General features: G+C 41.6%; 1 protein-coding gene across 1 annotated transcript in view; it reads left to right on the top strand.

Moving 5' to 3' along the window:
• The window catches only part of BRSK2 (BR serine/threonine kinase 2), a 299,120-nt gene that overhangs the window by 264,263 nt on the left and 17,392 nt on the right, over nucleotides 1–17,465 (top strand). The window contains 5 exon segments of the mRNA XM_085224331.1: nucleotides 2,570–3,182; nucleotides 4,426–4,474; nucleotides 9,806–9,929; nucleotides 11,640–11,820; nucleotides 12,488–12,577. Of these exon segments, the coding sequence (XP_085080457.1) occupies nucleotides 2,570–3,182; nucleotides 4,426–4,474; nucleotides 9,806–9,929; nucleotides 11,640–11,820; nucleotides 12,488–12,577 (1,057 nt within the window).

Below are 17,465 nucleotides of genomic sequence, written 5' to 3'. Positions count from 1 at the left end.
GAGCGAAAAGAGTTATGTGCATAAAATAAGCATCCAGAGCTGCAAACCTTAGACCTGATCTCATTAATTGATCTCTTGGGATCAATTTCTGACATCTCAGTAGGACTACATCAAAGAATAAGGATGACAAGATCTGTTCCATAGTTGCTGTATCTTAACATTATTACTTAATAGGCAGTTGATTAAATAGTCTTCAAAGGGATTTAGCAGCCAGATGGCATTTTCCGCAGTTCATAACCATTTTAAGGTAGGTCAGATTTGTGGCTTAGAAGGTAATGTTGGAATAAAAAAATTTTTTGAAGTCCTTACCTATGTTCTAATAGCATCTTAGATTATTGAAAAGAGAATATACTTTAAAAATCAAATGCACATTTCACTGTATGCACTGCTTAGGTAAAGTTCTATGAGAACTTGAATTCAATGGCAACTAAGAGTTGTTAAATCTCACAGGATCTTGCTAAAGATTTTCCCTATTGCACCGGCTGAAAGACAGACCTGATCTCGTTCTTTGTTATGTTACTAGAAATGTGGTAATTAAGGGTGCCCATTCAGATTAGTAATGGCTTAAGTGGGAGTTTAATTTGACTTTTTTCTTTCAAATTTGTTTCTCAAATCGTCATGCACAAATGATTTAAAAATTGCACGGAAACGTTTGTAATCAACAGTTTTTGACTTTTATCCTTTGAAGTCATTTGCAAATGATTAGTAGTCAGATGCTGATAGTGACTTTCATAAATTAACCACTTTCTTCATCTTTTCCCTTTTCCTTCTTGTTGGTGATCAGTATGAACCAAAATGTCAAACTTAATTTTAACTTTACAACTCTAATGGTAATACAAACTTTTTGATGCAGTGATTTTCTTCTAATTTTAATGGTCTAACCCTAAGTTCTTCTAGTAGAAAGCTCTGATGGAAACAATTTTAGACATCACTTTAAATACATCTCTGCAAGTTAGAAACATGGCAGCATTGTGTTAATCCATCAAACCCAGAAAGTAAACTTATTACTGCTGCATGTGCTTATCTGACATGTGAGACAGTGGCATGTCTGGACATTGCCTGACTAGAGCTTCTAACTATTCAGAACGGATAATAATAATAGTAATGAAGATGATGAATGCTTCATGACAGTTAATAATTTGTAAAAAATCAGAACATGAATGCAAGCCAAAGGTAAAGAGCTTGAGTGATAATGTCTATTTTTAAAAGTCTGCCAGTACTTGCAATCTGGGGTATAAACTGCAATATTTTGTAAGGACATTCATTTTGTTTTAAAAGTGACTTTTACATGCAAGTGTACCTTGAAAAGGCTTCTGTCTTCTCAAGTCTGCATACTGCTGTTTGCTGATTCCATATGAACAATTTCTCAAAATGCCTGTTACATGTTTAAATGCTATTGTTTGGGGGAAAAAAAAAGTCATAATCCCATTTTTGATAACTCAATGTTGGATTATGAACTTTGTCTTTTTCTTTTTTTTTTACGCTGTATCTTACAAACCGTGGTCCCCCCCATACCCTTTCACAGAACTGGGACTTAATATCAAAGACTGCTGTAACTGTATGACGGAAATCTTAACTATCAAGCTGTCTTCGACAGCATGAGGGATGTTGCAGGAGAAGCATAAAGACTGATGGGAAATATCATCTCTTCCCAGATAAATGAATTTTCCAGGCCTTTCTGAAATTTTTGCTATAGCTATTCACAAATTAAGCACTGAGCTGAGGTCATCTTTTCCTCTTGGCGCTGTGTGCTATGAAACCCCGAGTGGATGCTGAGCAGCTTAACCGTCCAGGCCAGGGGAGGAGGCCAGATGCCAACATGGCATCGCTCTCCCTTTCCTCCCTCCTTCTGCAAGGATGGCTGCATCTGGTGTGTGCCTTAGCCAGAGTCAGGGGCAAAGAGGAGGGACAGAGGTTCTGACTGGTGTGTGCAGTAAGCTCTGTGTATCGCCTACCACTCCGTATGTATCACACACCTGTTTTGAGTTCCATCTCTCCACTGGGTTTGCACATGGGCACTTTGAGCTGAAAGAGGTGGTCCCATTCTTGGCATATCTCAATTTGTGTGTGGCTTCAGTGATTCTTCTTCCCTTTCCTCACCTCCCTAAGCATTGTGCTTCTCTCACTGCAGGGCGATCAGAACAATCCCAGAGAGATGACATTTCTCTCTTCTTTTTTCTTGATTACTTTCTTTCATTTTGTTTTTTACTTTTCCTTTGTTTTACTTTTCTTTCTGTTGTTTTCCTTTGCTGACACGTGGTTGGTTAATATGATGAAGCTTGTTATGACACTGTTGTTCTTGCTGCTGCCGCTGCTGCTGTTGTTGATGATGCCGTGTTCCCAGCTAACTGCATGTCTTTTTTTGTTTTTTGTTTGTTTGTTCGTTTTTGTTTCTTTGCAAAATCCCTCCCCCACTGCCCCTTCACCTCCATCTCTTGTGTCTCCTTGTGACATGATGCATCTTTGTGACTCGGATGGATTTTATTCTGACTTTCCTTTCTCTGCTCGCCCGCTCTATGCGTATTTCACTGTTTTTGATGTGCATGGACACTCCGTGTCTGTCTCGTAGCCTATCAGAAAGTTCTTCATCCCCCCTCAGACCTCCGACCTCCCTTTCTCTCCCCGACCCCAAGTCTCCTTGGACCCCGATGCTTGTAGGAACGCCTCCAGGCCTGGACATGTACTCCAACCAAAGCCAGCACTTCAGCCCAACCCAAAGACGCAGACTTTGCCATCCAAGAGCAAATTGGCCGAAAAACCACTTCAGTCTACTAAATCCAACCCACTCCCTTCCAGCAATACCAGCGCGCCCTCTTCCCAGAACAGCCCTGTGCAGAATGCCCCGGGCCGCTCGCCTGCTGCCGGCTTTAATCCACAGCTGGCTGTTCCTAAATTGCAGACCAACCCTATGTCTCCTGTTAGATTACTCCCTTCTAGTACTGACCCAAGCACCAAATCTATCCCCATCATACAGGTCACCCCTCACCCCTCTCCAAGGGGAAGTCCCCTCCCTACCCCCAAGGGGACACCTGTCCATACGCCAAAGGAGAGCCCAGCAGGCACACCCAACCCAACACCACCATCCAGCCCCAGCATTGGAGGAATGCCATGGAGAACACGGCTCAACTCAATCAAGAATAGTTTCCTGGGGTCTCCTCGCTTCCATCGCCGGAAATTGCAAGGTGAGTTCTTTGTCCAGATGTACAGGGTGGGTCTGATTTGGGCAGCCATTCAGCAGCAAGTTGATACTTCTCTTTGGCTCTCAAAAATTTCATGTGCCAAGAACTGAATACTGATACAGCAAATAAGAGTGATAGCAGTCAAGCAGTCAAGCAGTGCTAGCCCAAAGTCTATCTCAGCAGGCTCTGTAAATCCACTGCACTTGCTCCAGTGTCTCCTGAGCCCTCTTCACACTCGAGTAGTACAGACCTTAATATCACTGACATGGTTCTTAGAACCAAGGAACATTTTATCTTCAGATCATCACTTATTTTGCCAGCAAACCTAGAGCTATGGTATTTCACCTATGCCTGTAATCTGCTGCCTCTCTCTGCAGCTGTGGGCCAAACTTTCTGCTGAAAAAAAGACAGCCAGTGACAATAGACTGAAATTGTTCTTTTGATGTACAGTTTGTTTGATCTTGGTTTTTACCACCTCGGGTAATTGGTATAAAAACTGCCTTAATACAATCAGCGTTTTCATTTCCACTGGCTTGTTTTCATTTTAAGAGTCTCTAGAGAGTTGAGATAAACAAAATTGTTTTCTTCAATCTCCAGGTAGCTTTTTGCATTCAGGAAAAGGGCACCCAAAGTCACATGCACTGTCCTCGGATATAATCAGCAGCCATCCCAGTGCCAGGATCCTTTGGGAAAGCAGAATTATAGCCATGAAAGAGTTAGGTTGTGGACTGTGATGTCAGGGGCATTGTCTCTGAGGTGGCCAGAGAACTGCTGAGAATTGCAGCAGTGACTGAGCTTCAGCCAGATGGACTTTGAAACAAATGGCCTGGTGTGGGAAATTTGTACATTTACATTGTGTTCTGAAAATTCCACAGAGATTCCTCATATTTTCAGTGACTAAAGGAAACTTTGCATAATAGCCCATTGCACAAAGTGTGAGAATTGGCTCATGAAACAATAGTAAACAAGTTTTAAGGCAATCGGATTGACACGATTTTGGGATTTTCTAGTGATTTAAGAAGTAGTAGAACAAGCCTTGAAATGCATCACTTGATTAGATACAAAAATCTAGAGGCACATTACCGACTTTAAATGTCAGAAGTTGTCTGCAGAGGCAATGGGCAAATGAAAAGGTAGTGCAATGTCACAATTTTTTCATTGTTATCGAACCAGAAAAAAAAGAAGGTGTGCTGATCCATTGATCTCTTTTCTCCCTTCCTCTCTTTGGCTGTGTGCGCATGGGCAGTACCTACACCAGAGGAAATGTCCAATTTAACCCCAGAATCATCCCCAGAGTAAGTATTTTACCAATACTCTACTTCTTTTCCACCACCTCCCAATGTCATTTCCTAGCCTGAATGTCGTAGGGTGACTGTTTCGGCTCTGAATCAGTATCTGACTGTAGCCTGTTATGTGACGAGCGGGACTGAGATGTCAAAATAATCCCTCTGCTGAGGGCCTGAGATAAAGTCTATACCTCAGTAATGGCTGTGGGCTCAGCTGGTGATGAAACTGTCTCACAGTGACCACCTCATTTTTACTCGTGGCTTGCTGAGTTTAGTAGTCTTGGAACATCTTCTCATTCTCTTCTTTCATTTGATTCTCAAGCACATTACTCTTGGGGATAGTCAATGGCTTCTACTGGCACTAACTATGCAGTAGAAGGTCTTTCTCTTAGCACACGTAAGTTTGAATCCTCAGGATAGCATGCAGAAGCCTCTGCTCAGATGATTCAGAGGAATTTTTGGCTGGGATAGTAAGTGCAGTGTTAATTCTGGACAGCAACTCTGGGAGGTGGAGAAGCTGCTTCATATTCACCAAGACTTGTTCCTGAAAGTCCGTGTACATTTCAGCCATTTAATGGCGCAACTGTGTATCACTGCATGGCGGGTTTGGAAGTCCTCGCCAGAGAGTGCTGCTCCAAACACTTCCTAATATATGCAACAGATGCCAAATTATTCCTTTTTATTTTCACAGCTTGTGTTTGTGCACCCAATACCCATAGGCTTTCCCTGCCAACCAAGGCAATTTGGCCTTTCATCAAAATACTTGTGTGAAATATTCATGAGTCGTAGATGAAAATTGCAGGCCTAAAGTTTTGTAATTGGTGATAATGGTACTTTCCTCAGACCTGGCGTGTAACTGATGTAGTATGTGCAATCTATTTCTAATGGTGCAGAATGGAGAGTGATGAAGACTACAGGAGAGGGAGAAGTAAGGAGCAGTAAAGTTTAGTAAAAGAAATTCAGGAAGAAAAAATTGAATAAATTGTATTTTCAACATTTTGGACCATGTACTAACAGAGAGGCATGAGAAAAGTTCACAATATTAACACATCCTGACAGAATAAATACATTATATTCTCAATTATTTTTAAGGCTTTTAAAGCAAAAAAATCAATGAATTAAGTTTCTTCCATTTGTATCCTCTCCTCTCACCTTTATGCATGTATGGTTGAAGTTCTGTGAATTTATTGCCTTCTCTGCTTCCCACTCACCTTTGAAAACTGGTGAATGAAACAGTGCCTATCATTTGAGGCAGTTTGGATGCAAGTCAAAGCCTAGGGCCTTTTTTTCTTTTTCTGTATAATTGCCAAATTAATGAGTTCAATTGGGCTGCACCCTCCAGTAAACATAATAAAAGTCATAAAAAATAATGAGCAGGATTTTATTTTAACAGTTGATATTTCATTGCTCAGTGCCCACTTCCACACGTCTTGGTGGGTTTTTTTCCTGCTATTCTTTCTGTAAGAAATAAGGTATCCTTATCAAGAGTTCTATTGACCTCATGGAGTGAGCAATAAAAATATATGTCCTTGATCTAGTACAGCATTCTTCAATGACTGCCACTCTTTTAACAAAACCTGATGTTTAGATTATATGCTTTAACATGTCTGGGTAGTGCTATTCTTTCTCATTTGAAAAAGTCCTAGAAAATGTGCTAGGGATGGCATTTAAAGAGATATTGCTCCAGCTGCTTTAGACATGCAAAGCTCCAATTGCTTGCCTAGAAATGCTGTTATTTATGCCAAACAGGTAGATTTACAGAGGTTGCAGATCCATGCAATCAGAGACAGAGAAGACAGTGAAGCAATGCAGTCAGACACTGCGAAAGTAGAAAACAGAACATTACAGCAGTCAGAAATTCAGTGTGAAGTAATAAAGCACTTGCCTGTGTTTTCATACTAATCTATCTGCTTTTTTTCCATCAACTGAACCCCTGATTAGATTCCCAATAGACCCAGCCTCCCATGTATCTTCTGTCTTCCTCCTCACTAGGAGGCTTGCCATCACAAGAAACTGTTGTTATCACTGTTTAGAGCCTGATTTTGGAGGGTGCTAGAGCATCTCATTCAGATTGCTGAGCATCTTTGAATCGTACCTTTTTAATCCAAGTCAGAAGTACTTAGCACACCTCAAGAGGAGGGACACCCTTATTGTCTGGTTTCACTCTGAAGTGGCTTCTTCTTCAGCAAACCTATTCTCTGCACAGAAGCATGGCTAGTTCTGCCATTGTCAAGGAGAAAAGTGAGTGCACGTGTGCTCTGTCTTGATCCATTTCATTCCAGAAAGAGGAGAGACCACTGGCATCTATTCTGTCTCATGTGACTTGAGCAAAATCATGTATTGAATTCTAGTGATTTGCAAGCTGGATCATAGCCCAGGCTATCAGGGAATCTTCCAGAGTCAGTGTTACTGGTGATAACCTTGCTGAAGAAGAGAGCACAGCTGCACTCTGCAGACTCCAGACCAAGTTTCCAAGCTGAACAGGAGAAAACCTCCTTGTGTTCTGTGGCCCTCTTAACCAGTACTCATTAAGAGACTATAAGTGAAGGCTCCACAAAACAATTAATAAAAATACAAATGCGAAAAGTAGTATTTTAAGATGGCAGATCTGCAGTTAAATATTCATGCTTTTTTCAAGTTCAGCTTCCGAGGAGCATGTGTGACATACATTGGGCCCCTTGAGTCCTGACAGCCAAGCCCTGTTCACATTATGATAGATCCCAGCCTAAAACAACCAGACATTTTAGATAGATAGCCAGGTGCAAATTTACTAATGAGCATAGGCCCTTTACATGCAGGGAGCTATAGCCCCAGCTCCCTGGGGGCTTGCGGAGTTGTTATGGTACGTGTGAGACACATGAGCTAATTAGTATGTAATTTCCTTTCACACTCTAACCCTGGCTCCTTAACGACCCATTTAAATGAGAGGCCCTTTCTCTTTACTGCTCTCCATGCTAATCTTTGGCTCACTGGTTTAGTTACAGATGCCTCTGAATATTTTAGGGAGTGACTTTTCCAGCCCACTTTAATTGAGTGGGGGGCAGTGATTTACCAAATTGCAAATGAATCCTTTTGTACTCATCTCTATAATGGGTGGACACAAATGAGTATTTGCACAGCTGAGGTGCGGTGTTTCCATGCTCCTCTCTTGCTTCATCTCTGCCCTTCCTCATTCACTTTGCTGCCAGGAAGGGGTTCTCCTAATAATCAGCTGTTTAGCACTTTGTTGGGGTGCACAGCAGTCCTTTGTGCAGATGGTTTTCCTTTTCTGCAATGGCTGGTCTGTAGATTGTCTTGATATGTTGAGTGGTGAAGATCCCTTGAAAGTGAAAGCCTGTTGCTTGCCATGACATCATAAAATATCCAGCGTAGTGAAAAACTTGTTCGTGGCAGGCCTTTTCATCTCTGGCTTTTTCATGCTAAATTTTTCTTTGCTAGAATACAATCCCACATGACAGTGGGATTGAATGCACCTTCAGCAAGTTTGCAAATGGCACCAGGCTGAGTGGTGCAGTTGACATGCTAGAGGGAAGGGATGCTATCCAGAGGGATTGGGACAGGCTTGAGAGGCGGGCCCAGCCAACTTCATGAAGTTCAAAAAGACCAAGGGCAAAATCCTGCACCTGGATCAGGGCAATCTCAAGCACATATACAGGTTGGGCAGAGAATGGCTTGAGAGTAGCCTTGAGAGAAGGATTTGGACATGTCAATTGAAAGATTCAGCATGAGCAAGCAGTGTGCTCTTGCAGCCCAAAAGGCCAACCATATCCTGGGTTGCATCAAGAGAAGTGTGACCAGCAGGTTGAGGGAGGTGGTTCTCATATCTGATGGCATCTTCCTTGCCCTCAATGTCTTAACTCTCAGCAGTACTGCCTCCAAGTTCTGAGTAGTTTCCCACAGTAATATACATGCCCCATTTCTCCTTTAGCTGATTTAACTTAAAAGTGAGTTTCAGCAAAGGTGCATCAAGAAGATGGAACAATAAGCAAAATGAAACGTGCTGATATGATCAGTGTGAAAACAGAACAACTTGATTATATGGTGATATCTCCATCTGATGCTGAAAGGAATGATGGAGTTGGACTGCTGTCTGTGGAAAGCCTGCACTGTGTTTTTTGTGGTGCTGAGATCTTCTTTCTTAGTACTGGAAGTTCTTTTGTAAGAAAGCCAGAGTTTGTTCCTTATTGAACTCTTGCTGAATGGGACTAATGAATGAAAACGTCTTTGTTCTGGCTCTGTGGGTAGCAGTGGATTTCATTTGCAGGCAGATTGAAGGGCCAATGAAACCTCGAGCTTGCTTTAAAAAGTGACTGTCAGTCCAAGAAGACACATTTGGGAATGGAGCTTTCCAAGCCTAGAAACAGCAAAGGGGTTGAAATGGGCAGGAGTAAACTTAAACTGCTGTGCTGACAACACCCACTATTGTCACAAAAATTGAGATCCCTGGAGACATCTCAGAAACATGTCCCCAGCTTTTCAAGGTCTGCACCAAAAGCAGTGCCTTCTATGTTATTATGTTAGCCCACGACATCAGATGTTGGTGGTATGGCAATAGAGGGGAACCTTCCCACCAATATTCAGTTACATTTTGTTGCTGTGCGATAAATGGCAGCAGAGGGGCAGTCTGATGGAGTGGCATCTGACGTGGAAGTGCAAATGAAGAAGTGGGGTGTCACTGAATTCCTGCAAGCGGAAAAAAGTGACATCCGTTAACATTTATTGAAGTTTGCTGAACATTTATGGAGGCCAACCAGTGGAAGAGAGCAGTAAGGTGATGGGTGATGCGTTTCAGCAGTGGTGACAACAGTGGGGCACCTGATTCAGATTTTTACAAGTGCAATATGCAGGCTCTTGTTTATAGGTAGTGAAAATGCATAGCTGATGGTGGTGACTGTGTTGAAAAATACTGTTTTGCAGCTAAGAATTTGCTCTATCACATAGTATTGTTATGCTCTTTGCATCTGTTGTAGTTTCCATGGAAATAAATAGGAGGCATTACTTTTAGAGAGACCTATGTGTATGAGTTATGTACGTGGCATATTAATTAGTGTTGGCTAATTAATTGGCTTTATATAAAAGTTACCATTGCTACTGTTCTTTTCATGGCTGGTCACACATCTTGCGAGAGTTAACACGGTGGGGACTGTTACTTAAACAATTTTCACTAAGTGAGGGGATATTCATAGACTCTGTGAGCTACCTGTTGTAGTAAAACCACAGCTGGAGTGTTATCAATAATTTCTTGTGCAGTTTTTAATTTTTTTTTTTTTCCTGTCTGGAAGGTATCTAAGAAGTAGTGCTCAGTATTCTAAATCAACTCTTTCTTTTTCATCATGTCAGGCTTGCCAAAAAGTCCTGGTTTGGTAACTTCATTAATCTGGAGAAAGAAGAACAGATTTTTGTGGTCATTAAGGACAAACCACTAAGCTCCATTAAGGCTGATATTGTCCACGCTTTCCTGTCGGTAAGTCAGCCAAGCTGCCTGTTAGATGCATTGCTCACTGGTCAGATCTGGGACTCACTCTGCCATGTCTGGATGAGGAGCTACCAGTTGATGTGGAGCTACAGGATATGGTTTAATAGCTTGTGGTAGCAATGGTAATGGGAGGATGGTTGGACTAGATGATCTTGTAGGTCCTTTCCAACCTTGTGATTCTATGATTCTATGTACTGGGCAGGGTTTCTTCTCCTTCAGGTTCATCCTCTGTGCATCTGAGTTATGTGTTGTGTTGATTCAGGCCTCCATTGTGTTCTGTCTAAATTTCTAACTGTAGAAAATATTCTGTGAGAAAAGATTTCAGCCTTCTGAAAGGTGAAGTCTCCAAGTTGGCAGTGCTTGGAATTTCAATGCAGTTAGAGAACACTGGTAGTACAGTATCAAGGCGGTGATTTGCTGCTTTGTCATACTTCTCTTAAGGTCACCATCTATGCAAAAGTCTTGGCTTCCCTGACTATGCTCTCCACCACTTCAATCAGACAAAAACCTGTGCCGTGTCTGCATTTATTACTTTAGATCTTCTCTCCTCAGCTTTATGACAGATAAAATGGTAATTTCCACTGGTGACCAGAGTCTCAGTTGTACATACTCCTTATTTACAATCCAGGATAATCTGCAGTTTTAGCAGAGGAAAATGTTTTTTTGTTGGTTGTGTTTTGTTTTTTTTTCTCCAACAGAAAGTTCTTATTCTTACCATTTGCAAGTAGCAATAAGGAAAAAGTCAGTACAATAATTTAATTTGCAAGATTTTTAAATTCAAGGGTGTTTGAAGCGTACTGAGACCTTATTTTCCAATGGAATTGAGAGAAGGCAGCTCAATTTCTTATATAGTTTGTTGAATTGGTATTGTTTTCCACAAAATGTTACTCTCCTTTTTAGTCTTTATGCTGCTGCAGTGAATTTCTTCCAAAAACAAAAATCCAGTTCTTTTAACTGTTCATACACAGTGCTGGCATACAGAGAGTGTGTGCAGTATGCATCAAACATTCAACCATCAAACAATCCGTCTCAGGTTGGTTTGAAGCAGCGATGTTCCTGTACTGGTTTCATGCATTTAGCTGTGCCTGTGGGTTTAGCATAGTGTGCATCAGTTTTTGTATTGGTGATCCTGTGCATACCTCCACATCTGTGGGGTGAGATGCAATGCGGTATGCAAACTCTATGAATCATCTCTTCAGATAACTTCTAATTAAATGTACTGTCATAGCCTGATAAGTAAGTCCTTAAGGAAACCTTGAAGAACTCATCTCTCATAATTCCTCCTAAATTAGAAGCCAGATTTCCAAATGGTTTGGGAGATCTTTTGAAAATTTTGTCCTTTGTGAAGCAATAAATGAAACACGAGAGTAAGTTAAATTCTGGCAATATCTGTTATTGGTGCCTGCCTGAAAATTAGTGAGTTGTGAAATCCTACTGTAGGTCTGATGATACTGGATCACACCAGAAAGCTTCTCAAAATTGTTTTATGTATTGATAGGAGTAGTGGTTTGGGTAAGTACACATATTGTCCCTGTGGATATTCCAGACACTTGTCTATGTGTCTGCTACTTGTCCTGATGTCTCTTTGATAGCATAGAATCACAAATTCAAGTCCAGAAGAAAGAACAGCAAATTTATAAATTTTGCAATTGTTTCCTTTGCGCACTGGCTGTACCGTCTTCTACCGACCTGTTTCAGATTCCAAGCCTCAGTCACAGTGTCATCTCACAGACAAGTTTCCGTGCAGAGTACAAGTCCACAGGAGGTCCTGCTGTCTTCCAGAAGCCGGTTAAGTTCCAGGTGGACATAACATACACAGAAGGGGGAGAAGCGCAGAAGGAAAACGGGATCTATTCTGTCACTTTCACACTCTTATCAGGTAACTATGGCAAAGCTGCAACATGGTGCAAGTTGTCTTTGTCCTTGCTGATATGGAGGCCTGCAAAGATATGTAGGAAGGTTCCAACAGTGGGCAAAGGGAGGATATTGGGATCAAGAATGGCATTGGTAGTAATGGAAATGGTGGGAGGGCAAAAGATTCCCCACAGGTGAAGTTGCCACCACCATAATTAATACTGCACAACTAATGCTGCTCTGTTCATCAGATTTGAAATACTTCCCTATAAAACATCCTTGCTTTACTCAATGGTCTCAGTATCTCACTTTGTCTCTGTGGGCCAATGATTTCTCCCTTCTTACAGAAGTATGTGATCTCTCTTTTTTTTCCTGGCTCGTCACATGCCACGCACAAAGTTTAAATTAAAATAACAAGGAAAAAATGTCCCCAGTCTTTTCTATCTTTACAAAATAAGCTGTCTTTCCTTTTGTTGAGTCCAACACAGCGAAGCTTATATTTATATTGGGACTTTATAATAGTTCCTCAAAGTTGTGCCTTTAGGTGAAGCATAGCTGTGCTGTATGTATGTACACTTATGGGGATGAGACGGAAGGGAAGATGTTTGTGACCCTTTCCCTCCAGCCTGTGTTACATGAGGATTCAGTTCACACTCCTCTCACACTCATTTGTGCCTCTTCTCTCCTCACAGGTCCAAGCCGTCGTTTTAAGAGGGTAGTAGAAACCATTCAGGCACAGTTGTTAAGCACACATGACCAGCCTTCAGTGCAGCAATTATCAGGTAAGTAGTTTCTAATGTTGAGCACCTTGCTTCAGAAAAGACAGGAAGACAAAGTGCCTCTCAGTACCAGGAGGCTGAGGGAGGCCATCCCACTGATTACAGCAAGAACCTAGCTCCATTCAGACAGAGCAGTAATTTCCTGCACCCACCCTCCCCCTCCCTCTCATCCCCACTCCAACGCTCCCAGCGCATTCCCCAGTTGAACAGCTTTTGCCCTCCTCCTGCCCAAAGAGCCATTTGCCCACTTCTCCATCAAAGGCTGCATTATCAGTTGATATTCCAGATATTCTCAGGTTCCATAAGCTCCCAGAACAGGGACATGATCTGGAAGATACCCAGTTTTCAGTCTCTTCAGGCGTACATTAGAAACCTCCAACTTTAAAAGGTTGCAGAAGAAAGTTAAGGGCTGCTTTTAAGTAGCCATTAACTACAGATGGTCAGAAGGTGGCTGATAGTTTCCAGTAGTGCGGTCATATTCCTGGCGCAGTACTGTGGTAGCACAAGTCGTATGCTAAGGTTCTGCAGAAACTATATTTTATTGATTTTTAAAATAAGTTCCAATTTGTCGTGGTGGTAAAGAAAGGCTTACAAGTATGGCCCTGTGCAGTGACATCAATCTGAATCTGCAGGCAGCCTGAGATGATAATACAGAAACTGGCCTCATCCCATTGTTATGTAGCAAATGTTCACTCTGACTACCAGTGGTGGCACTAGGAAAAAAATCAGTGTTAGCTCTTCTATCCTTTAAGAAGACAGAACAAAGGAAGAAGGTGAAAATGGAAAATATAAGGAAGCTCAGATATTGGAAATGCTTCAGGGAAGGAAAAGTAGGGAGAAACAGAAAGACCATGAAGATACAGGGAACAAATGAGAGCAAAGGAGAGAGTGGAGGCTGCAGGAAGAAGAGACGGGGAGTGGGAAGAGTTTTCCCATCATATGGGAAAAGGTAGTATGTACGTATTCGTAAGAGCCAAGTTATGTGTTTTACCTTTGTGTGAACCAGCCAAGACAACATTGCAGAATGAAATCTGCATAGGATCATACAGTTACTTGTTAGGTCTCCTTGGCTCATTGCACATATGGGTTACATCCTTCTGGTCTAACAGTGTGGCTTTAATAGCTGAAGAGAAAATAACTCTGTCTAGAAGAGTGTGAGCTCACTATGTGACAGAAGAGTATGCTCAGCTCAGGAAAAATTATTTTCCACTTTACTTTTGCCTTCCAGCACTGCCTGACCTTCTGCATGCTGGATTGCAAGGGTGCCCAGCACATGGGTTATTCTGTTAGGAAACAGAAAAGGTGAGGATGTTAGAACCAAGGCTGACTCCGATTTTTGCTATGTGAATTTCTGAAATAAAATAAAATTCAAGGAAGCAGACAGAATTTTCTACCAGCTTTTCCTCTTGGGAAATGCTGGGACCAAGTGAGAGTAAGGGTAATTAGCTGAGAAAAAAATGTATTCTCTGAGTCTATTTCACATTACCACTGGTGTGTGAACAGTGTTCAGCCATTCCTTGCCTCTTTCAGAAAGAAGTGTGCCCTTACCCTCTATGAGGGAAAAACCATTAAAAAAAGTGAATGATGTGATCTCTCTTAACTTCTTTACCCTAGAATGTGCAAGCTACTGAGGCCATACAGAAAAACTTGGACTCTGTTGCACACTTACACATGAAGAAGGGTATCTCTATAAGAAAGTCATATTGTAGCACAAATGAAAACCATTCATCTGACTGAGGCTCAAGAGACATTTAGCGCAAACTGTGCTGTGAGAAATGCATCTGACTTAGAGTTTTGCTCTGATTCTGGAATGGAGAAATTATATTACAGACACAGTGTCTCCTTCTATTGCCTAAAGCTACATTAGAGTAATTCATTCTCACAGAGGAAATGCAGCCTGATCTTTAAAGACAGGGAAAGTGCAGCTCCACATGGAGTGTTAAGAACAAGAACTCTGTCATCCAGGTAGTTAGCTAGACAAGGCAGCTCACAAGAGATACGGCACCAGACTGTCCTGTATCTATCATCTATCCTGATCAGCAAGATGCATTTCTCTTGGAGAGAAATAATTTAACCTGAAAAACTTAGTTTGGTGAAGAATCCAAGGGAAAGAGAGAAAGGAAATGAGATTATTACTGTGGAAAAGACAGCCTGTGCTTCAAGCAGGGAGGTCCCATGATTCACATTCTCATCCAAAGTGAAAGAGAAAATAAATGGATAAAGGAACTGCAAAGAGGTCATGTTTAGCACCTTGGGTGTACAACCACAAACTGGGTGGCCGTGGTTGGATAAGTCTGTGCAGGGCTTCCTAGGAATTGCCAAGTTATTGCTCAGCATTTCTTACTCATGTAGAAGCAAGACAAATTCTTCTCCATTTCTCTTCTTCTCCCACATTCCCAGCCCTGAACATCTCACAGGAATTAAGGTGGCTGGACTCCTATTCAGGTTCATGTTTTGAGGATGCCCTGTAGGCAGTCCCCTGCTGGAACAGAACAAGCTTATGGTTCACTTAGACTCTCCTCCTCCATGGCTTTGAGGATATTGCTGGCTCTGACCAGCAATGCTAACTAGTTTGCTCCTCTGCCAGTGCACTGGAGATTTTCCTAGCTCACTGTGCACAGACGTATCTTCTGTGCAGTTGTCTCCCCTGCCTTTTGGTTCAGGTACCTTTACATGAAGGATGGTGAAAGCTACCTGTGAAAGCGTGCATGTAAGGTGAGATCTGCAAAAGGACAAGGCAAATGAAAGCAGGGTGAACTAGAACAGCAAGAGCCAGTAAGCAAATGGCACTGACAGTCATTCTCTCTCCTGCTCCTCTTTGATCTGTTATGCAGCATGCCAGCCCACTAAGCCGGCTTGCCTGGGTTTCAGAACGCACTTTCTTCTTTCTCATTTCTTCCAGCTCACAACAGTGTTTGTAGATGTCATGTTGCCCATACATCTGTGTGTGTGTATGTGAGTGTGTACACATACGTACCTGATTTAGGCAGATGTGTTTCTATGTCTCACTTGAGCACCCTGTAATCTCCCTTCCCCGTGAATATCCCTGCATTCACTTCCATTTTCCCTTCCTAAAACTGTGCTTATTTCTTCTGCCATATTCTGAAGCAGGAAAACAGCTTCCCTCCCTTGCTGGATTAATGTGAAAATAAATGCAATCCATTCCACATGCTAATCTATTACATTTTAAAGCCACTGTCCAGTGGCCAAATTTAGTACAACATGTGAGTCTTCTACTTTGATGCTTCAGAACATGAAATCTTTTTTGGCGTAAGTGCTGAAAGAGCCTGCAAACTTAAGATTGGCATGAAACAAGTAGACAAACACTCCATCCAGGAGCCCCATGCTCAGAATCTGCTCTTAGGTAATCCCCAGGCAGGACTGCCCTTTGGTGGAATAAAGCGATCTCTTTGGAAGGAAAAAATCACAGATTTTTGCCTTTGTTTCAGCCCAGTACACTTTCCATTAAATCGTAATTTGTTTTCCTTCACAACGCCTTTGCCCAAAAGTAATAGAAACAGCTGGTGAATGGGGACACACAGAAGCCATCCGTGTTCATTCACAGGTTATCAATTTTTATTTTCTTAATATTTTCTTGCCTTTTTAGTCTCTGCTTTTAGGTGTTGGATGCTGCTTATCCTAACTTTTAACTCATTTTCCTGTGTTTTAGGCAATCAGCAATGCTGCAATAGCCTTTATAACTTCTTTGTAGTAGGTTTTCTGTTTTATTATATTTCTTGGCTTCATAACAGATTTTAACCATCAGCATTTCAATCAGAGCTTCTTGATATTATCGCTGAAAATGCCTTTCATCAACATAAACAGTTGTTTAGAGACCACATCCAGCCTCAAAATAGGGCAGTGCAAATTCTTTCTGATGGCATGTATCTTCTATATATATTCACCTGAGCTTTCTTACTGTCCTAGTGTATGTCTCAAAGGGAAAAAAAAAGCAGATGTTCAGGTGACTCAAAAGCTTTGCTGGAGATCTGTGCTTTCTGGGTGTTCATCTTTATGGCCCACAAGTGCTGTGGGCTGCCAAATAACCACCAAAATAATTAGTAAGAAATGGTTTCCAAATGTGCAAAGGATTTTATTATCATCAAGACAGAAAAAAAGGGAATATATTAATGCCAGTTTGGAACTGGTCTGCCATTCAGTTTTATCTGGGGTCATCCAGGTCCCAGCTTAATCTTGTTTTCTGCATTCCTTCATGCCTTAACCACCCTCATAGTGTCTGGGGCAGTGCTTTGTCTTGCTGTCATAATTCCCACCTATAAAAAGCACTGTGTAATGCCTGATTGGTTTGGTAGAGCACTGGTTTCGCTATCCAACTTCATTGTTATTATTTGATAGACCTCAGTACAATTAACTGGGTTGTCTTGAAATAAAGCATGGAAAAAGAAATCCAAGCACTTCAGAGTTGTGACAGGAGAACTGTGCATTTCAAGTAGGCACCTAAACAGTGGGAAATTCCAACCTCAAGGGTTGGAATCCTAAATTTCCTGGACTGGGACAAGTCACCGTCACAGAGATATCAGAAGCATCACAGACCAGGCTGTTTAACTGTGAAATTTGTGAAGGATAGAAATACAAATTACGGGGGGGGGGGGAAGAAAATCAGGAAAGAAAATCTGTCAGAACACTAGGGATTTTTAATAGATTCAGAGCTTCTTTGACCTTTTCATGTTCCAATAAGGAAGGTCTTATTTTAACCAAATCAGTTGTCATCTGTTAATGAACTAAACTGAATTTATGGAAGTCTTGGTAACAACTGAAGCATGAGTGACTGCCAGCAATTCCTATGAAACAAGGGATAGCCTTATCATCAGAAGGGTTGAGTTCTGGCACTGCCATTCTGCTTTAATTAAAAAATTATACAACGTACATT

The sequence above is a fragment of the Meleagris gallopavo genome, chromosome 5 (genome assembly GCF_905368555.1).
Source record: "Meleagris gallopavo chromosome 5, MGAL_WU_HG_1.1, whole genome shotgun sequence".
Lineage (NCBI taxonomy): Eukaryota > Metazoa > Chordata > Aves > Galliformes > Phasianidae > Meleagris > Meleagris gallopavo.
This window is presented reverse-complemented; position numbering and strand designations above follow the sequence as displayed.